Source organism: Myotis nattereri (assembly GCF_964212035.1).
Source record: "Myotis nattereri genome assembly, chromosome: 9".
In the NCBI taxonomy this organism is placed as follows: domain Eukaryota; kingdom Metazoa; phylum Chordata; class Mammalia; order Chiroptera; family Vespertilionidae; genus Myotis; species Myotis nattereri.
The window spans coordinates 54453593-54475917 of NC_138084.1; the positions used below are offsets into that span (position 1 = coordinate 54453593).

At 48.9% G+C, this 22325-nt stretch overlaps 1 protein-coding gene across 4 annotated transcripts in view; it reads right to left on the reverse strand.

Moving 5' to 3' along the window:
• Positions 1-821: 821 nt before the first annotated feature.
• Positions 822-22325, reverse strand: part of ME3 (malic enzyme 3) — a 178949-nt gene continuing 157445 nt past the window's right edge. For all 4 annotated transcript variants that reach the window (XM_081098450.1, XM_081098449.1, XM_081098452.1 and 1 more), the window contains 7 exons: positions 8895-8992; positions 8262-8375; positions 6509-6614; positions 5765-5907; positions 5064-5237; positions 3693-3791; positions 822-1060 (listed from right to left, as the gene is read on the reverse strand). In XM_081098450.1, the coding sequence (XP_080954576.1) occupies positions 899-1060; positions 3693-3791; positions 5064-5237; positions 5765-5907; positions 6509-6614; positions 8262-8375; positions 8895-8992 (896 nt within the window). In that variant the 3' untranslated portion in view covers positions 822-898. The remainder of the gene's footprint in view (positions 1061-3692; positions 3792-5063; positions 5238-5764; positions 5908-6508; positions 6615-8261; positions 8376-8894; positions 8993-22325) is intronic.

Genomic DNA, 22325 nt, shown 5'->3' on the forward strand with positions numbered 1-22325 from the left:
CTCCAACTGAGATTGAACTCGCTGATGGGTGGGTCACACTTTCTGGCCAGTGGCTATCCCCACCATCCTTCATTCTTGGAACTTAGTGCAAACACTGCTCCTTCTAAAGCCTTTTCTTCTGCTCTCATAGGAAGTATCTTCTCCCTTCTTTGAACACCCTCGACCATTACCTGCACTTCTTTCATGGACTTACCACTTTATGCTTTGCAGCAAAATGAATTGTGTCCATATCTCATTTCTTTCACTAGATTTTGAACTCTGAAAAGCTCAAGGATATGGTAACGACAGTTAGCAAAATGAGATTTGCAGAGTGGGCCCCACAAGTATTCAAGAGGATTTATTGAACTCATGTGATCAGAAGTATCCATAGCAACTCAAAATTAGCAAGAGATTTCCCAGCCTTATTTCTAACTAGTCAATTTTGATGAGTAGGTAGATAGATCACAGTCCAATTTGGGGTCCTGAGTAACATGTAGACCATATCCACATGTTAAAGAGTGATTCCCAGAGCTCTCATGGAGAAACGGAAGTCAGAGGAAGATTCTGATTGAGTTTTGTTTGTTTGAAGACACATACCTGTCCTGCCTTATTGTGATCTTGGAAAGCAAAGTTCTAGCAGGATTCTGGCTTTCCCACCAGGGCTAGCCAATATAGCCATTAATAGACAAGGAAGTTTTTTGGAAAGAGATCAGAGGAAGGTTATAGAAAAGTGAACTCAGGGCCTGTAGGGACAAGGCTCTCATTTACTATTTACCGTATGCCCGGGCATCTCCCCTCACACCACAAAGTTCAAAGGAAAAACACAGTGACAAGGATGGCCATTTTGGAATCCATTTATATTATCAGTGTTATTTTACTCTGGGCTTCATCTAGTCCCACACCAGCCTCTGGGACCGCATCAGACTGTCTGAACATTCATGGCTTCCTTGGGCCACGTATAGGTGTCCAGTGTAAAGGAGTCATAGTCTGGAGTGTAGACCAGGGATCTTATAAAAGCCTCCTTGTCCTTGGGCTCCGGGTAGTAAGAGGCCAAATTGTGTTTGTACGCGAAGTCAAGAACCTAGGGAAAAAGATGTTTGGCTGAGGAACTGGATCGAAGGAGAAACCTGCCTAAGGACCCTTCTTTGGGGACCAGTGGAAGGGAATACACCCTAAAGAACCAGGTGTGTGCTGCTCATGAGCTGGGACCCATGGAGCCACGGGAGAGGAAAGATGTTGAACTTTCTGTCCAAACCATTAAGCTGGTTTGGCTCAGTGGCTAGAGTGTCAGTCTGTGGACTGAAGGGTCCCCAATTCAATTCTGGTCAAGGGCACAGGCCCAGGTTGCGGGCTTGGTCTCCAGTGTGGGGCAGGCAGGAAGCAGCTGATCAATGATTCTCTTATCATTGGTGTTTCTATCTTTCTCTCCCTCTCCCTTCCTCTCTCCCTCTCCCTTCCTCTCTCTCATATATATATATATGTATATATATATATACATACATATATATATATATATATATATATATTAGAGGCCCAGTGCACAAAAATTTGGGGGGGGGGCCCTCAGCCCTGCTTGTGCCCTCTTGCAGTCTGGGACCCCTTGGGGGATGACCACCTGCTGGCTTAGGCCAGCTCCCCGGGGGATTGGGCCTAAGCTGGCAATCAGACATTCCTGTGGCATCCCAGGAGCCCTCGGGGGAATGTCCACTTGCCAGCGGCAAGCAGGCCTAAGCTGCAGTCTGACATCCTTAGTGCTGCTGAGGAGGCGGGAGAGGCTCCCACCACCACCGCTGTACTGGCAGCCGTCAGCCTGACTTGTGGCTGAGCAGAGATCCCCTTTTGGGAGTGCACTGACCACCAGGGGCAGCTCCTGCATTAAGCATCTGCCCCCTGGTGGTCATTGTATGTCATAGTGACCAGTCATTCCTAGTCGTTCTGCTGTTAGGGTCAGTTTGCATATTACCCTTTTATTATATAGGATAGAGGCCTGGTGCATGGGTGGAGGCCGGCTGGTTTGCCCTAAAGGGTGTCCCAGGTCAGGGTGGGGGTCCCGCTGGGGTGCCTGGCCAGCCTGGGTGAGGGGCTGATGGCTGTTTGCAGGCTGGTCAAACCCTCACCAGTGGGGACCCTCACCCCATGGAGGTTTGGCCAGCCTGGGTGAGGGGCTGATGGTTGTTTTCAGGCTGGCCACACCCCCTTTAGGGTTGGGGGGTCCCCACTGGGTTGCCTGGACAGTCTGGGTGAGGGGCTGAGGGCCATTTTCAGGCTGGCCAAGCCCGCCAGTGACGGAAGCTCCCAGCCTCTCCTTTTTTTCTTTCTTTTTTTATTCTGGGATTTATTTACCTCCTATAATTGAAACTTTGTAGCCTTGAGAGGAGCTCAGAGCAGGCCAGGGTGGGTGGGAAGGAAGCCTCCTGCTTGCTCCAGCTCCGTGGCCATGGCTGGCTAAAAGCAGGTATCTGGGGTTTATTTATCTTCTATAATTGAAACTTTGTTGCCTTCAGTGGAGCTCAGAGCCAGCCGCGGCAGGCGGGAAGCTTGGCTTCCTCCATCACTGGAGCAACCAAGCCTCCTGCTTGCTCCAGCTCCGTGGCTGCTGGCTGCCATCTTGGTTGGGTTAATTTGCATATAGTCGTTCTGATTGGATGGTGGGCGTGGCTTAAGGCATAACGAAGGTATGGTCAGTTTGCATGTTTGTCTTTTATTATATATATATATACATATATATATATATATATTTATTTTTTTTTATGAAGTCTTACACTAAAGTCTGCCTCTGCTTCTAAATGCATTGTTAATCCAAATATCCCCAAAGGAAGAAACTGGACATGGGATAGCTGGACTCTGAGTTGGAATGTTGGTCATGAGGGTTGATTCTGGATCCTGCACTGGACAAGTCATGGGGAGTGATGCTACTGTGCAATGCATTTTTTGAAATTATTTTTAAAACTGATTATAGAAAATGTAAAATATATATACTAATAGAAGTAATAGTATAATAATCCTCATGTATTCATCATCTAGATTCAACAGTTATCAATGTTGGGTCAGTGTCCATTGCACCATGTTCTGATTCTTTGAAAACCTATCATCTCTGCATGGTCTCTAGGGTGGAACTTTTCCTTGAAATGTTCCATGAACCTGATCAGCCCATGGCCACTCATTCTGAGAGAAAGGAAAGGAATGAACACCTACTCTGGCCAGGAAGGCACTGAGTGTGGAATTCTGTTTCAAAATTTTCCAGAACTCTGGGAGAGAGGAATTACTGACGCCTTTGGAAAAAAGAGGAAACTGAGATTCAGGGAAGTGACGTATTGGCCCCAGGTGACTTTGCTGCTGATTGGAAGAGCTGGGACCCCACTGCTTGAGCTTTTTCCATGATGCTATGCAAGTTGACCTTTCTGTATAAATGGGTACTTATGATTCATTAAAAAAAAATTCCACCCACATTCTGGTCCACAAAACTACGGACTTTGATGGTCTTTCTGCCTGGTGTTTGAGTGGAAAGTCAGGATCATTCCCAGAACTGGCCTGAGTGGGTGTTGGGGGTAGGGCTGGAGCTGCAGGCAGGAGTTTGTCACTCAGCCTCTGGGCTGTATGCAGTGCAGCCCAAGGAGCTCGGGTTGTCGCCACACCCCCTCAGTCCTTCTGAAGTCACAGAGACAGTGGATGAGCCTCTCTACCCATATCGTAGGGAACAGGGTTCTCCTTACTTTGATGGCGATTCTCAGAGACACGTCTCGGATGGTATTGAGTGGTGGGTACAGTCTCCCCTGGGACAGATGATGTTCAGAGACCTCGTGGGCAATTTTCTGGGGGGAGAGAACCAAGAGGAAGAAGCTCAGTTTCCGCCTTCCCAGAACAAGCCCAACCCATCACACCGAAGACTCCTCTCCCAGGTCACACAGGAAGGCTCTAGCAACCATGTTTCTGCACAATGGGGGGATTTGCTTTCAGGCCGACTTCAAGCACGACCTGACTATTTCCAACCAATGGGAGTTTCAAACAGCGCTGCCCACAGCCATAGGACACACCACCACCCCTGACTGTAGCAATGAGAAGAAACACAAGCACAGAATACGGGAGACAGAACCACAGCACAGAGCTGTAGCTAGTGTTCACATAGTTTGGGGGAGGCTGGAAACCCTAGGAGGCATCTCTGCATGGCTACACAGAGCTGATACTCAAAGACCAAGACATAGGAAGGAGAAACCTGGTGGTAACTGGTGGGACTCAGGAATGGGGCCAAGTAGGGCTGCATTTGGTCTCTCTCCAGTGCCATGGGGAGGGGGTGTGAGTGGATTCGGAGATCAAGTAGAGTCTTTGGAGCTTGTGGGCACAAACAGAGACATTTCTATGCCTCAGAGTCAGGTTAAATGTGAAATGCCCAACATTTAGGAAGCACTTGATAAATACTAACTGTAACTGTAATGATCAGTGAGCATTATTATGAAGGGTGCTGTCATTCTTAAAGAATTCTTTCATTGTTTTCACTGTGTCTAGTAAAGATTGCTTCTGGGAGCTTTTCTATGGAGATACCTGGAGCAGGGGCATCCCATGCCTCTAGATCTGTGCTCAAGATCCGGTACTCAGAGCAGGCAAACCAGACATGCAGCCCATCCCCTTCCTTACAGACAGCTGGCCCTATAGTGGGGCTTATTCTGCCAGCAGTTTCCCCAGTGACGTGGCCCAGACCTGGGGCTGGAAGAACCCGTTGCCTATCATGGTTCACAGGCCCACAGTTTCAGACGTCTTAGGTGGCATCTCCTCTGTACTAGGCATCTAGACGGCCACTGCTGGGTGCCAGGGAGCAGTACAAGGTGTGTCTCCTTACTGCCAGCGCCCCCTGTTGGCACCCCTCCCATTGACTATTTCCTTTCCCCCCATTAAAAACCCTGTGTGTGTTTTGAGAGAAGTTCAAGCCTCACAGTGGTTTTGAGAGAAGCTTGAGGTCCAGGCCCTTTGGTATCCAGTGCCAGGGTTGGCAGCAGGTGAGCAGAAGAGACCAGAGGAGGAATCTTTGGGGGGCCCGTGTAAGACCTGGGGTAGATCATAGGTCCTATGGGGAGGATTGAGAGTGATACCTCTGCTGTCAGGAGGAAGATCTCATCTGGGATGTGCCGGATCCCGCCGGCGATGACTCCCAGCGCCACTCCAGGGAACACATAGGCGTTGTTTCCCTGGCCCGGAATGAAGGTCCTGCCATCTTCCAGAGTCACGTTCTCAAAAGGACTTCCGCTGGCAAAGATCCCTCGGCCCTGGAGGCAGGAAGAAAGTCAGAGATGAACTGGAGATCAGTTTCGGGCAGCAGTGGTGGCCTAGTCTTATGTCTCAATGCTGGACCTTCCTTCATCCTCTCCCCAATGCTCAGCATCGTGCCTAGCACACTGCACTCATTCATGACCTTAGCCCCACTGTTACCTGGTAGCCAAGAAACTGCTGAGAGGTGGAAGTGTACCTTTTTCACCTGTCACCTCCTGAGAGGGCCAACCCAGGACCTGACAGTTACGTATGTGACCTTGCGTTCTGGTCAAAGCTCTGTGTTATTAGAAGAACCGTGAGCAGTGTAGCTCAATGGGAAGAGCTTGGGCTTTGGAGTCAGACCTGAGTTTGAGGGTCAGCTCCAGCTCCTTATTGGCTCTGTGCCCTTGGGCAAGTTACTTCATCTTTCTGAACCTCAGTTTGCTCATCAGCAATGTGGGGACTTTTTTCACCCTCAGAGGGTTACTCATAGTTATTGCTACTATGTCCTCTCAGCCTGGGGAGGGAAGGACTCCTTGCTGACCTCGGTGACCTGGTAGCACTTCTCAGCTGTGCACTCGGCCTTGCTGGTGGGGTTGCTCAGGGCAAAGATGATAGGGCGCTCGTGGAAGGAGGCCATGTCCCTCAGAATCTGCTCCGTGAAGGCTCCTGCGATGGCAGCAACACCTACAGGGGAAAAGGTGGGTAGTGGGGATGCCTATCTGTATAAACAGCCCATGCCCCTCCTGGTGGTGGGGGGGGGGAATGAGGTGCAGCATGAAAGACTCATGAGTCTTGGGGATGGCATCTGACTCAGGGGTGGGGGGAGCAGAGAACAGGGTCCTTCTGGTTGAGCTGGCTGAGACCTCCTGTTGATCCCTGAGGACCACTGGTCTACTTCAGGGCCATACCCAGGTAGGGTGCACCCGTGAAGGCATTTCTGGACCTTGTCCTTTATTGTAGGCTACTCCTGCCGTACAGGGAGGGATGCCAGGGTCCCTGCCTGAGAGAAGGAATGCTCATTTCATCCTGGTTAGAGAGACCAGCTCTGCGCTCTTCCACAGTACTGTACAACCGCATCTTTAAGCCCCTTGATGCCTTGATGCCTTGGTTCTATGGTTTTTATACAGTAGTCACTCAATAAAAGTCTTGGTATTGAATTAGACATGGGATAGGGGAAAGAGCTGTGTTTCCATGGGCCACTTATGCCTCTTTGCTGAGCCTCAGTCTCCACCTGCAATCAAGAGGGTTAGCTGGGCTGGGCAGTGAGCTGCCTCCCTCCTCCTACCTATGATGGCCGTGGGCTTCACCAGCCTCACCACCTCCTCCAGGGAGTTCACTTCAGGATGGTCCTGGGCAAACATCTCCTTCTCATGGTTTAGGTGGCTTCTTCCCTGCAGGAAAAGGAAGAACTCGAAGCAGCTGTAGTGAGAACCTCTAGGGAGGGGCATGGATGCATTTGCAGACTTGGAGCATTTCCCGCTGAGCCCTGTGCTTTGGTCTGAGCCATCAGGAGCCTTGGGACCTGCCCTCTTGATCAGATTTCCTGGCAGAACTGAAGGTAGAACTTAAGGATTTTTAGTGTGTGTGTGTGTGTGTGTGTGTGTGTGTGTGTGTGTGTATGGTGCTTTTATTTAACCCAGACCATCTATGGAAATCTATAAAGCCCATCTTGGAACTGCTGGGTCTTGGCTTCCTGGGCCAGAACAGAGAGGCTCTCAGGAAATGCGTGAGTCTGACTAAGACCCCTGGCCCCAAGGCATCCAGCACCCAGGTCCAATTGACAGATGGGGCCTGAGGGAACGAATCTGCATGCATTTTATGAGCCATTAACTTCCCTGTGAACAATACCAGGCCAAGGTCCAGAACAGGCTTACAATGGCTGGCTACACCACCAGATCAGCCAGATTGCTTCCATTTCACCTAACAGGAGTCGGTGGGTGACAGGCTGGTAAATGGGTACAAACGTTTCTGATGACTCATTTGGGTTGCTCTCCTCATGAAGAGTGAAGAGATCAGCTTGAGAGATCTTTTAGTAGGGGTGGCTCAATGGGGTTAGCAAAATGAGGTTGAAAGATGGGCAAGAGGGAAGTGTGGCAGCCTCTACCTGTGCCTAGATTATGCTTTGGAATGACCTGGGGTGGGAGGAGGTGTCTCCAGGCCTCAGCTCCTTCCAGCAGTAACCTGGCTCTATATGGAACAATAGGAAGGTCAGTAAGGGGTCTCTGCTTCTCTTGGTTGGTGGTCCCACATACTTTCCCTGTTCCTATCTCTGCTTTTTTTTTTTAAAATCTCTCACTGACATTCTATGTTAGTGACATTCTGGGAATAAAAACGTGGAACTCTTGAGTGAAGTCCCAAGGGAGGAGGTCATCTGATTGTGCCCCTCACCACATCCCCGTCAGAAGCTGGACTGTCTCTCTTCCATTCACTCTTTCACTCATGTCAAACATTAGTTATGCACCTACCATATGCCAGACATTGACATAAGACTACAGAGACGAGTGGGGAGACAGAGTAGTAAAGGGGCAACTGCCCTATAATGTGGTAAGTGCAATTTATGGGGAGGGGGCTAAATGAGTATAGATGTACTAAATTGAGACCTAGATGCTCAGAGGAAGCTTCTTGGAGGAGGTAACACTTGAGCTAAACCAGCAGGTTAAGGAGGAAATGGATGGGACGTGTGGAATTGAGAGTGGGTGTGAGGGAAAAGAGAAGGGCATTTCAAGCAGAGGAACAAAATGTGCAAATATGTGGAACAGAGCGTGTGTTACTTTTGGACATGATTCATTATGGTTGGAGGTTAGTACAGGCAGGGAGTGGTGGGAGATAGGGCCGGATGGGGCACACATACACACACCTGCACACATATTCAAAGCTGTTGGACAGAAGCGATTAAGGCTACTTTACAATGAGTCTTTTGCTTTGGAGTCTTTTGTCCTCTATTCTGTCTGAGCAGTTTGTCCCTTGGAGACCTCATCCTGTCTATTTCCAATAGCTGAAGGTGTCAGGAAGCCTCCAGGTCTGCAAACTGACAGTACCTTGACAATGAGTCCTTTGGAATCCACCATCCAGATCTTCTTCTTGGCCTCTGCCTTGGATATGCCTTCTTTCTCTAGGGCCATGACAAGGAGGTGGGCGATGCCCATGGCTGCCTGGGAGGTATCAAATGGTGAATGCTCAGACATAGGGCAAACAACTACTCAGCATTTACCAGATGTTTCACCAAGATGCTGTCTCCTTCCCCCTTACTTTCAGGAGACCCAGTTAAGTCCTTGTCTCGAGTCATCAAATGCTGGGGCCCAGGCCGCTGCAATGATCACAACGCACCTGTGATTCTTCCTCTTTTCAGAACCCCAGAGTACTTCCCGACTTGACACCCCACCACCCACTATTTTTTCCCCCTTAAATATATTTTTATTGATTTCAGAGAGGGAGAGAGAGATAGAAACATCAATGATGAGAGAGAATCATTGATCGGCTGCCTCCTGCATGCCCCACACTGGGGACTTGAGCCGGCAACCCAGGCATGTGCCCTTGACTGGAATCGAACCTGGGACCCTTCAGTCCACAGGCCAACACTCTATCCACTGAGCAAAACCAGCTAGGGCAAACCACCACCCATTCTTATTCTCCGACTGGAACAACAGTAGAGAGCCCCTGATGGCACCTACCTCACCTGCACCTTGGAAAACGAACATGTGATTGGAGAGCTTGTTCTTGGTGATTCTCAGAGCAGCCAGGATCCCTGCCACAGCGACGGCGGCTGTGCCTGCAACAGAATGGACTGAGGTCAACCTCTGGCGACTGGGTCTCACCCCCAAGAGAAGACTTGGCAGAGTTTCCCACGCCTAGAATTTGTGGTGGGACAAGCCACTTTTCTTAGCCCTTTTAGAAGTTAAGCCTGAAGGGATGAAGGGTTTTAAAGCAAATCCATGTCCTCTTCTGCAGATGATTGTTATTTTGTAACAATCTGCTCCTGATTGTTACTCAGTCCTGGGAGAGAAGATCAGAGAGTCAGGTGCTGCTATGACCATCATTTATAAATGAAATGACAAGGACAATTATAATGAAACCCCCAATAAAGTGTAAGAAATTCTTTGTTTAAGGTAAACAATAACCATATTAAAAACAAGGCTGCAAACTAACTAAGCGACATTAAGTGACCGTATGATCTGAGCTGTCTATCTTATCCACCAAGTCATAAGGTTGGCTGGGCCCAGAAGCATACCAGCATCAAATGGCATGAGCGGCCCAGAAGGTATAAGTTCCATGAGCAGGTGGCTCAGATTTGCTTGACACCTACTCCTGCTGCATGACTTCTTCTCTCTCAATCCACACCTAAGGCCCCAAAAGGAATTCCTCATGACCAGCTGACCAAGGAGAAAATAACTTGGACTTGATGGCAGTATATATTCTTAATGATCTGCTACTATCAACTAGAAGTGTATGGTTGTAGTTTCACAGCCCCAATATACAGGTAGCCCTAAGGGTATTGGTGAAGGAAATCTTTCCTATGCACATGACTTCAAATCACAAACTTGGCTGTCCACTTTGGTCCAAGAGTTGGCTAGGTCCTCACTAGTTCATGGGCAGTTGCTAATGGTTTAGCTCAGGGGTCCTCAAACTACGGCCCGCGGGCCACATGCGGCCCGCCGAAAACATTTATCCGGCCCACTGGGTGTTTTTGCCGCCGCTGCCTGTTGCTTAGCAGCCGACTCGTCCCGGGCCCGCAGTGCGCATGTGTGGAATGTGCGCCACACTCTCCGACTCCCCTCCTTCTCTCTGTCTCTTGACTCCTCCTCTCAGTCTCGGGTGTGATCAGAGGAGTCACGAGCTTGCCTGTGCAGAGCCTGCTGCTGCCTGAGGACCGAGGTAAGAACAAGTTAGGATTTATTTTTTTTTTGAAGTTATGGGAGCCTTTTTTTTTTTGAAGTTTTGTTTTTTTACTTCAAAATAAGATATGTGCAGTGTGCATAGGAATTTGTTCATAGTTTGTTTTTTTTTAAACTATAGTCTGGCCCTCCAACGGTCTGAGGGACAGTGAACTGGCCCCATGTTTAAAAAGTTTGAGGACCCCTGGTTTAGCTGGATGGTCAGGGATTTAAAAAGAACAGAACAGTAAGATTGGTGATGAGGAAATCTGGTGTGTGTGTGGGTGTATGGACCTCTTGAAATGGGTACAGAGTGTGAAGATATTTGTGCCCCATATGAAAGGTAACCATAGGGCATAATGAGACTAGGTTCTTAATAATCAGGTGGACAGCATGGCATGTCCTGTGTATGTCCGCATCTTTCCCCAGTCACCTAGAGTTTGTTCAACAAGTTTATGTACAAAGTAGTCATGGTGACAAGGATGGAGGCTATGCATGGACTTCCTCTCACTACTGTGACTGCCAAACGATTAACCTGTCAATGGCAGAGACCAAGCTCCTGATATGGCACCATTCCCTGGGAGGACCATCCAGCTGGCAGCAGAGTGATTACATTGGACTCCTTTGATTATAGACAGGAAAGAGATTTGTCCTCATGGGATAAACTTGTATTTTGGATGTGGATTTTCCTTCCCTGTCCATAATGCTCTGTCAGTGCCATCATCTGTAGGTGTTTGGAATGCCTGTTCACCATCCTGATATATTCCAGACAACAAGGCTTCTTTCTAATCAAGGAATTCATTTCAGAGTAACAGAAGTGAAACGATAGGCTCAGACCCTTGGATTCACTGGTCTTGACATGTACTCTCTCACCCAGGAGCAGCTGGCCTCAAAGATCAGTAGAATGGGCTACTGAAGACTTACTTAAGACTTAGTTAAGGTAACACTCTATGAAGAAGGTAAGGTTCTGTTTTACAGAATGCAATATAGAATTTGACTTAGCAAACAATGCATTGTGCTTCTTCTCCCACAGCCAGAATGCTTGCTTCTGGAACTCAAGGGGTTGAAGTGGGAGTGGCTCCTCTCACCATTTCACCTAATAACTCACTTGCAGAATTTTTGGTTTTTGTTTTGTTAATCCTCACTTGAGGATATTTCCCCCGTTTTATTTTAGAGAGTGGATGTGAGGAAGAGACAGAGTGTGAGAGCGAGAGCGAGTGAGAGAGAGGGGGGGGGGGGGAGAGAGAGAGAGAGAGAGAGAGAGAGAGAGAGAGAGAGAGAGAGAGAGAGAAACATTGATGTGAGGGAGACACATGCATTGGTTGCCTCCTGCACATGCCTGGGCAAGGGCCAGGGATTGAGCCTGCAAAGGAGAAAGGGAGAGGGAGAGAGATATAGTGACATAATTGATCGGCTGTCTTCTGCACACCCAACTCTGGGGTTCGAGCCTGCAACCTGGACATATGCTCTGACCGGGAATTGAACTGTGACCTCCTAGTTCATAGGTCGATGCTCAACCACTGAGCCATGCCAGCTGGGCTTATTCTTAAACTTCTTTAACATTCAGCACCACAGGACCACATTTATTCAAATCAATCTCCTAAGTTTGTATATGAGGTTTATCTCCAGTCTTGTCTGTGTCCCAACAATAGATGGCAAATTTCTTGATTTGGGGAGCTGTGCCTGCAACAGTCTGGGTCCCTCAGCAGGCAAACTCCATCAAGGGCTGTGGCTGGGAATGGTGCCTCAAGAATACTCTGGGCGCCTCAAGGATACACTGGCCACTTCTGCCATCTTGGCTTCTGACGGTGAGCCCCCTTTATATATTTTAATGTAAAGATATTTATTTAATCCTATTTTTGCAACCCACACCCTCATTCTTTTGACATTGTTTCTGTAAATGCTGACTCTGACTAATAAGTAGCTTGTAGATAAACAGCACACTTGCATTAGCATCCTATGAACTAATTGCAGAAGATACAGACTCCGACCTTCAGTCACCCCAGTTCCGGGAGATTTGCTGACCTTCAAAGGTAAAGGAGAACGTATAACCAGGACGACAAAGACCAGGATGACGCACACCAGACCATCACTTGGACAGTTTTGAGATCCTTATGGGAATGGACCATGCTGGCCTGCACATAGAGAACTCTACAATCCCCGCCCATTGATTTCTTCTTTCTGCTTTCCCTCTCCCACCCTATAAAAAGCTCTGTCTGTATTGAAATGTTGAGATGGGCTTTGGACAAGAGTCCCCCATCTTCTCGAGAGGCTGGCACGCAAATGAACCTCTTTCTCTTTTATTTATTTATTTTATTAAATCTTTATTGTTCAGATTATTACATTTGTTCCTCTCCCCCCCCCCATAGCTCCCCTCCACCCAGTTCCCACCCCACCCTCTGCCCTTACCCCCCCACTGTCCTCATCCCTAGGTGCCCAATTTTTGTCCAGTCTCTTCCCGCATCTCCCACACCCCTTTCCCCCCCCCAAGAATAGTGAGTCCATTCCCTTTCTATGTCCCTGATTCTATTATAAAAACCAATTCATTCTGTTCATCAGATTATTTATTCACTTGATTCTTAGATTCACTTGTTGATAGATGCATATTTATTGTTCATAATTTGTATCTTTACCTTTTTCTTCTTCTTCCTCTTCTTAAAGGATACCTTTCAGCATTTCATATAATACTGGTTTGGTGGTGATGAACTCCTTTAGCTTTTCCTTATCTGTGAAGCTCTTTATCTGACCTTCAATTCTGAATGATAGCTTTGCTGGATAAAGTAATCTTGGTTGTAGGTTCTTGGCATTCTTCACTTTGAATATTTCTTGCCACTCCCTTCTGGCCTGCAAAGTTTCAGTTGAGAAATCACCTGACAGTCGTATGGGTATTCCTTTGTAGGTAACTGAGTTTCTTTCTCTTGCTGCTCTTAAGAGTCTCTCTTTGTCTTTTGCTCTTGGCATTTTCATTATGATGTGTCTTGGTGTGGTCCTCTTTGGATTCCTTTTGTTTGGGGTTCTCTGTGCTTCCTGGACTTGTTAGGCTATTTCTTTCACCAGGTAGGGGAAGTTTTCTGTCATTATTTCTTCAAATAGGTTTTCAATATCTTGCTCTCTCTCATCTTCTGGCACCCCTATAATTCTGATGTTGGTACGCTTAAAGCTGTCCCAGAGGTTCCTTACACTATCTTCGTATTTTTGTATTCTTTTTTCATTTTGCTTTTCCGGTTGGGTGATTTTTGCTTCTTCGCATTTCAAATCTTTGCCTTGATTCTTGCGCTCCTCTGGTCTGCTGTTGGGAGTCTGTATAATATTCGTTATTTCAGTCCATGTATGCTTAATTTCTAGTTGGTTCTTTATCATAACATTGAGGTTCTCATTAGATTTCTTGTAGATCTCAATAACTTTATCGGCGGCTTCTAGACAGTTCTTGAGAGACCTTAAAAGTGTGGTTCTGAACTCAATATCCTCCATTGACAGTTTTGTCCTGTTTCTTTGTCTCCGCATTTTTTTATGCTTTCTTGGTGCACCCCCTAGTGGTCTTTGGCGCAGTCTTGTTGTAGTTAAACCTTGGTTGTTGTAGTTAATACTAGGGGGATTTGACCTCCAGGCCAACTGGCTGTGAGAATCAGCTGTATCTGCAGTGGGAAAACTTCTGTCCTCTAGGGAGGTGCTAATCTAGCCTTTGCCTGAGGTTATCTGGCAAATGGCTCTGTGCAGGGCTTGGGTGGGGTGGGTCGCATGGGATCAACAGAGCAGGTAGAGGGAGCAGTTATGGCTGCTCTCAGTCCCGTCCCCAGAGGCTCTGCCTCTCAGAGTCCCAGCAATGGCTGCAAACCTCGGAGAGAAAGCTGCCCTCGTGTTCCGACCGATGCCAGACAGTCCCGCTTCTCCTGTTTGAGTCTGGGTCCCTAGAGACTTGCCCAGAACTGGAGCTCAGAATCTGAGACTCCCTCCCGATTGAAAACGACAACCGCGCCCTCAGCTACCAGCCCACTCCTTGCGTACCTCTGCACCTTTGTATTTTCCGCACTGCGCCCCCTCTGAGTCTCGTATGCTGTTTTCTTTCCTTCTAGTTGAAGAATTTCCCCTCAGCCAGTCTTCCTGTGGTTCTGGGCGATGTCTGTTCTGTCTTTTAGTTGTATTTTTGAAGTGGTTGTTCGAGGCAGCTAACTCCGGTGTTTACCTATGCCGCCATCTTGGTTTCTCAACCTCTTTCTTTTTTAACCAGCACCTGTCTTACCAGGTTGGCCTTCAGGCAGTTGGACCTTGGTTCCGTTTTCACTATTGTCCCCATTTTACAGATTAGGAAAATGAGGCACAGAGCAGTTTGTTGAGTTGTTCAAGATCACATAGCAGAATGAAGCTTTGAACCGAGGGAATCAGGCTCTAGGGCTTCTGCTCATAATCCCTGAACTACACTTCATTGGGTTAGTAAGAAGGAGGAAAACCTTAAATAGTCTACATATCATGATTCTAATTATAAAAAACATACACAGAAAATCTGGAAGGAACTACAAAATACTAACGGTTGCAGGGTGGGAGTATGAGTGAATTTTCGTTTTCTGTTTTCCAGGGGGTTTGTTTTTGTTAGCTCAGGGTGGAGCCTTCTCCCAGAACATGGGTTGGATTTATGCCTAGCTTAGAGGCTGTGTGGTGGGCTGAGACAGGGGGCACAGCAAATAGTCAGAGTCTAATGAATGCACATTCATCATTGCAGATAGCAGAAGGCAGGACCCGAGGCAGGAACATACTCCCTAGGCTCTCAGCCTTCACACACCTATGGCCTGGAGGGACTGCTGAAATGTCAGCCGGATCCAGAGCCAGGGCTGAGGACCTCAGGGGCTTTCTAACACTGTCTGAAGGTCCCAAAGGAGCTCAGTGTGCATTTCATGAAGGCCTACCAGGCGAAGGCACCACCATGGAAGACAGAGGAATCAAACCTGGTCCCTGCGCTCAGGTATCTCCCAGTTTATACAAATAACTGTAACACAGAGGTCATTTTTTGAAACCATTGCATTCCTCCATTTATCGATTGAGCATAGATTATCTACCAGACTCTAGGGCAGCGGTCGCCAACTGGTGGTCCACGGACAGCTAGTGGTCTGTGAGGTCCGAAAGGTTGGCGACCGCCCTAAGGAGACCTTTGGAGGGTACTGAGGATACCATTGGTAACAAAATAGGTTCATTCCTGCTTCAGAAAGAAAGAAGCTACTAAATGAGTGTAAGTGTGATGACTGTTACAGAGTTGTTCATGATGCTCTTTTTGTCAGTTTACACGTAGAAAGGTATACTATCACTATCAACCCACCTTTGCAGCTTCATCACTCCGCATGCACCCTATGTGCCAGTTGCATCGTTCACCATTCCCTAAGAGGCCACATCCATTTTTTCCACTTCTGTGCTTTGCCCCTGCTGTTTCCATGAGAGAGAAACATTGATAGGTTGCCTCACGCATTGATTGATCCCCTTCCTGGGATCAAATCCTCAACCTGAGTATGTGCCTGACTGTGAATCAAACTCACGACTCTTCAGTGTGCAGGATGACGCTCTAACCACTAAACACACCTGCCAGGGCTCTGATATCTACTTTTAAAATATATATATGTGTATTTAAAAAAAATAGTTTTATTGATTGCAAAGAGGAAGGGAGAGGGACAGAGAGATAGAAACATCAATGATGAGAGAGAATCATTGATCGGCTGCCTCCTGCATGCCCCTTACTGGGGATTGAACCCACTACCTAGGCATGAACACTGACCAGGAATTGAATCGTGACCTCCTGGTTCATAGGTCAATGCTCAACCACTGAGCAACACGGGCTGCACTGATGTCTACTTTTTATCTAAGCTGGACTATGTCATGTCCAGGCTCATCACTGCACTGCATTTAAAAGGAACACCCAATCTGACATCCAAGAAAGCATAAAAAAGTGGTTTAGATAGCTATTTAAATCACTCACAGAGGTTGTGAGATTTGCATGGTATGAACCTCCTCCCAAGTCCCCAAAACCCCATTGTCCATCATTTTCTCAAAGTCCACTTATCGTGGTGGCTATTCCCCAGTTTTCCATCTCCCTGCCAACAACCTCATCTGTCTTACTTTTTGCCTCTCAAAACCCACTTTCATTTGTCCTTCCAAGTCAGAGCCTGTAATCCAAAAGATCTCCAGATGATTTACGTGCCCATTTAAGTTCGAGACTCACTGAACTAGATGGCTTCTCTAGGTGAAGCACTAGTTTCCTTCCACTGGACAGAGAGGTTGTTTCCGAAAGGAGAAGTACAAAGCACCTGCCACCAGATGGCGCCAAAAGATATTTCATCACCAAAGCTCCCCCAAACACTGCCATCTTGATAAGTCTTTTTTTTCTTGGGTGTTAAATATCTTTTGTGGTTAGAACCTGCAGGTTGAATAATGGCTTACCTGCGAAATACAGAAGTGGCCTATTATGGAAAGGTGAATTTTCAGTGCTAAAATCCAGTGCTGGCTGGGGATTGGAGAGCATGACATCCAACAATTGTACAGAAAAGGAAACGAGGCCAGAGAGAGGCAGCGGCCTGCCCATCTGCCACCCAGTTGGAAGCAGAGCAGGGAAACCTGGGTGCTGCTTCAGGGTCTAGGCAGCTCAGACAGCCTTTCCTGACTCTAAAGGTGAAGGTGGCAGGAGCGGCATTGATGGGGTTTCCCTGGAGGAGAACTGAGGGGTGGGAGGTAGAGGGAGATGAATTTAGGCAGTGGCTATACATGTTCAGTTGTGACTCTGGAAGAGGTGGGGAGCACAAACCTATGGGAAAAATTCAACGACAGGATACCAGGCAATCGTCATTTAATGACCACTCTCACCGTGACCCCGGCTCTATGCGATGTATGTGCTTACCTGCATTTGCTCATTGAGTCTTCACAACAGCTCTGTGAAGTTGGTTCTATTTTCCCCCATGTCCCTCTCCAAAGTGGAAAGTAAAGTTCGAAGAAAAGAGCAACTATCAGGAGAGAACTTCTGAATGCTCTCACCACCAAGTCCATAAACCCTCCTCCTCCACACCCATATGCCCTGCCATTCCTTGTCTTACAATGGATGAACTGCCCCGGCTTTTAGCTAACGCTGTCTCCAGGTCTGTCTGTTCGGATCCCATCATTTTTGACCACTCAGGGAATCTGTCTTGTAGCTCCCTCCCCTTGTTTCTGCATCCCCTATTCCTCCCTATCTCCTGGATCACCGCCATCAGCATATAAATATGCCACAAAGCTCCATCCTAGAAAAGCCTTCTCTTGACCCTGTAGTTCCCACCCTATTTCTTACTTCCCTTTATAGCCAAACTCTGCTAATGAGCAGAATTTACTCATTGACTGTTTCCTTTGGTCTCCCTGAAACCCAATCCAATCAAGTGACTTCTCACTACCTTTTGTCAGGTCACCAGCACCTCACCTTACCAAATTGATTTATTACTTTTTTTTATAGAGAAAGAGGAAGGGAGATGGAGAGAGATACATCCGTGTGAGTGATATATTGATTGACTGCCTCCTGCACACCCTCTACTGGGGCTCTAGCTGAAACCCAGGCATGTGCCCTGACTGGGAATTGAACCGGCAACTTCTTGGTGCACTGGAGGACACCCAACCAACTGAGCCACACTGGCCAGGGCCCACCTTGCCAAATTTAGTGGTCGGGCCGCAGCCCTCCTGGTCCTTGACCTCTCTCTTAGCAGCATTTGACACTGTTGCTCATTTTTCCTTTGGGAAACTCTTGGGATTTGGTTTCTGGAGCCCACACTCATGGTCGCCCTTCTGGGCTCTTCCTCTGAGTCCACCCTCTGAAGTGGCAAGTTATCCTAATTACAGACGGAAACTCAAGAGGAAAACAGCAGTTCTTCAAGCCCATATTATAAAGGTTGGCAAATAAAGTTATCTCTGTTATTAACTTTCATTTTGGGGGATGCCTGGGTAACATGTTAGGGATTTAAAAACGGAGAGGAAGGAAGCTGCTTAGCTCGCTGGAGGAAACCCCCGGAATAGCCCCGGGGTCCAAGGATGTTTTGGAACTTGGCTTGTGCCATAAATGGCATGGGCAGCAGAAAGCATGCCTGGTTGTTCCTCCTTCATGATGAAAGAAAAACAAATCTGCCTTTTCCGAGGGAGCTTTCCATAATTGCACTTCCTGCAAGCTGGGAACTGGAGGCTGCAGGTTCAGGAAATGCACCAAGGGCAGGCTGAAAACGTGGTTTCTCTTCTGCTTTTAGTGGTCACACAAAGTTAAAGGAGCTTCCATGCTAAACAAGCAATGATTGGAGAAAAGAGAAAGAAATGGCTGTTTCTCAGGTGAGGCCAGGCTGTGAGCAGGACAGGGAACTAAGCTCCCTGGGATCTGGCCGAGGTGGATTGGGAGGCCTGGGGCCCTGGGGCCCTGGGGCGGCGACTCCCAGGCCAGGCTTGCTTCCACGAGCCACTGAACTACCACCATTCACGTGTTCATTAGCAACTGAGTGGCAGTGCTGGGGCCTCACTGGGCTCGGCCTTGGGTATGTTGGATGAATGAACAGTTTTGTTCACAGGAAGTTCGCAGTATAAAGGTTCAGAAAATTCAAGTTCTCCTTATTGGATATGAAGCAAAGGGCTTCTCCGAAGGCCTCAACCCTATTTCTGTGTCATGAGGGGACTTTTCTGAAGCCCTCGGACTCTCTAGAAGGCGCTTCCTGGCCCATGGAGAGGGTGGGGTTAGGCCTATTCTGCTGCAATTTGGAAGGAACCAGAGGGAATAGTTACCATCTTCTCTGCTTCTTTGGGGATTTAATGGAATCAACAGGTTATGAGGGTGTCTCAGAGGAGCCAGGATCAGATGCAGGAGACTCATGAGAACCTCAGGACTGGGACAGCCTCGGAACACAGGACTAGTTTCACTGTGGGGGAGAGAGAACAGAAAGGTGTGTGTGTGTGTGTGTGTGTGTGTGTGTGTGTGTGTGTGGCTGTGTGGCTGTCGCAGACCCCTGACAGCCAGAAATAACTCATAAACAGGACAAACCAGCTGAACAGTCTTCAGAGCCGGGCCATTCCTCCCCTTCCGCCCCTTTCCTACTGTGGCATCTGAGCCCTGCAGTACTGATACGGAGAAGCATTCTGCAAGGTGGGTGACCACTGCCTAATGTCACCTCCTTCCGGCCCTGGGGAAAGGTGGGGACAGGCGCGGCCCTGGGTGCAGTGTCCAGGGAGTGGTGAGGTTTAAGTCCTTAAGGACAAAGAGAAATGAGCCAAGAGCAGAAGAGAGTTCTAGACAGAGGGGCCAGCACATTCAAAGTCGCAGAGTTGGCCCTAGCCGGTTTGGCTCAGTGGATAGAGCACTGGCCTGTGGTCTGAAGGGTCCTGGGTTCGATTCCAGTCAAGGGCACATGCCCCGGTTGCGGGCTCGATCCCAGTAGGGGGAGTGCAGGAGGCAGCTGATCAATGATTCTCATCATTGGTGTTTCTCTTTCTCTCTTCCTCTCCCTTCCTCTCTGAAATCAGTAACAATAAAAGTATATCAAAGTCGCAGAGTTGGCAGAGAATTCACAGACATGGAATAATTCACTGGGCTGGAAGGTATGTGTGGAAAGGAGAGAGCTGAGGTGGGGCCCTCTCTCCTCCTCAGGACTTCCAGTCCTGTGCTCACAGGGGTCCTCTCCTCACCTCCCCCAAAGCCTCTATCTCAGGTCTCCACCCTTTCCCCTCCCCATACGTAAGTGTCAGGGGTCTACTATGCACTGGGGGTCTTCGTGCCAGGTTCCTGCTGCACATCACTCCAGGCCTTACAGCAACCTGGTGCCACAGACAGAGGGATGATAGAAATACGCAGTGAACTGGCACGGGCTGCAGCCAACAGCACAAAGCATAGCTCTGCAAAAGCATCTGGGTCATCCTGGCGGAACTGGCTGATGACCAGCTGTGGCTATTAATAGGACATCTATTTTATGTCCATTTTACAGATAAGGAAAAGAAGGCTGCGCAGATTGAAGCCACTTGGCCAAAGCCACAATGCAGAAAAGTGGAGACTGACCTGTCTCACTCCAATGCCTGACAGGTAAGCTCTATGGCTCACAACGGAAAACTCGAAAACTTAACCGTGTGAGGAGGTGATGCTGCCTGACATACCACACGGGCACCACCGGCCTTGGGGATGAGGCAGGCCTTGGGCAAGGCAGCCCACAGAAGGCTGGTGGGTAGGAGGGCCCTCTGGGGCTGACAAGCTGCTGGGTTTTCTGTCCCCAGCCACATGTCGTGGGCAGCTATTAGGGAGGCCAGGCGCCCACGGTTACTGGCCAGCAGTGTCCTGGACCTGGCTCCTTTGGGAGGACAGGCATGGCCATGGCTCCTGCAATTCCTCCTCCAGGTCTCTCCCCTCCTCAGGGCAGGGAGGCCTCCCGGGTCCCAGCTGAAACAACAAAGTCACCTGTGGCTTTTCCAGAATTCCCGAGGAGGCTGCCAGCGATGAGTCAGGGCCGCCGGCAGCCCTGGGCACTCAGAACCAGCCTGGGGCTCAGAGACTTTCCATGGGATGGGGAGGGGGCAGGGGAGCATCGCCCTCCTGCTGGGGCTCCACAGGCCCCGCCCCCGGTTGGCCCTGTGGGTCGGTGACCCCAGGTGTGTGTGTTACAGCAAGACTGGCTGAGAGACACTTCCAGTCCTGGGCCCGAGCTCCCGTTCAGCACCAGGCCTGGCCCTGCTCTGCTGGGCTCAGTCTGCTGGGACCCCGAGGCCTTTAGTCGCATCTTCCCTTGTTCCACGGAGGACACCAGGCGGGGCTGATGTGCAGAGCAGGCAGGATGGCCCAGTCTCATTGTCATCTGGGCAGCCTGACCCCAGCCCCTGCCCTGTGTGGGGGCTAGTGGATTCCGGCCACTGGTCCTGCTGGGGTGGCCTGGCCTGTCCCCGGCCACCACATGTGGCATGGTTTTGGATTCTGATCACCCCCGTGATTGCGCTCTCCCTTTCTCCCAGCCCTCTTCAATTCTGTGCATGCCGGCGTTCCTTTCCTAGTTTTGAGCAAGGCTATGTAGTCTTACATTTCTTGTGTTTTTTTTTTAAACTTTGTATTTGGAGGCACTTCTAGTATGAGCTTAATCTTCTACGCTGCCCCATTAGTCCTGGAGCTCCTCACCAGTCCCCTCACTGCCCACTTGGCAACAAGAGTGCTCATCATAGACTTCTGGTCCTGGGCCCCTCACTAACCAGCTGGTGACGTGGGTGAGACCCTTGACCTCTGTAAGCTTCATCTTTGAGTCTATAAACTCCGGGAGCAAAAGGAGGGAATGGGAAAGGTGAGGTGAGCAGCAGGATGCCGGAGAGCAGTGATGCCCACTCTTAATCCTTAGCAAGAAGACTCACCTCATCCACAAATAAGAGGCAGCCTGGTATCGTGTAGAGAGGGTGGAGAGTTCCGAGTCAGAAATAACTAGGTTCAGTTACTGTTATCCAGAAATAACTATGGATGGCTATGTGACCTGGAGAAAAACTCAACCCTTGAACTTCAGTTTCCTCATCAATGACATGAGACAGCAAAGCAGGGGGCGGGGGCGGGGGGGTGGGGTGCAGTTTACAAGGACGCTATGAGACAGCGTGAATGAAAACCACTTTGTACGCAGCTTGGGTTCTCTGAGAAGTAGATTCTGAGCCATGTGGCATCCATGGGTGGGTGTGCTCATGAGAATGTCGATTTGCATGTGTAGACTTCATTCATTCATTCTTCAAACATGTGTGAAGCATCTTCGATGTGCCAGGCACTGTGCGGGGAGCTGGGAAATGGTTCATGCCTCTCTTGGGGAGACCAACAACCCAATGCAGGCATTTGGGGTACAGTGTGGTAAGGAGACTGGCAGGGGAGCACAGGTGTTTGTGGGAGCATCTGGTGTGCATCCAAACCAGACTGGGGAGGGGGGGGGGGCTGATGTGGGACCTTCCCTGGGACAGGAGACCCTTGAGCTTAGTCTTGAAGGGTGAGTAGGAGTTCGTTTCTCATGTAAATGTGATGGGGAACACATCCCAAGCTGAAGAACAGGACTTCCACATGCAGAGAGAACTGACTGAGAAGAGCGGTGGGAGGATGAAAGTAAGGGTGGGTCAGAGGTCAGAGAGAGAGAGATGAGTGGGGCACAAGCCTTATCCTTCCAGGGAGGGAGAGCTTTCTCAGGAAGAGGGTGTCGACAGCCACAGTTTCATCTCCGAGGTGCTTTGGCAGCAGTGTGTGTGTGTGTGTGTGTGTGTGTGTGT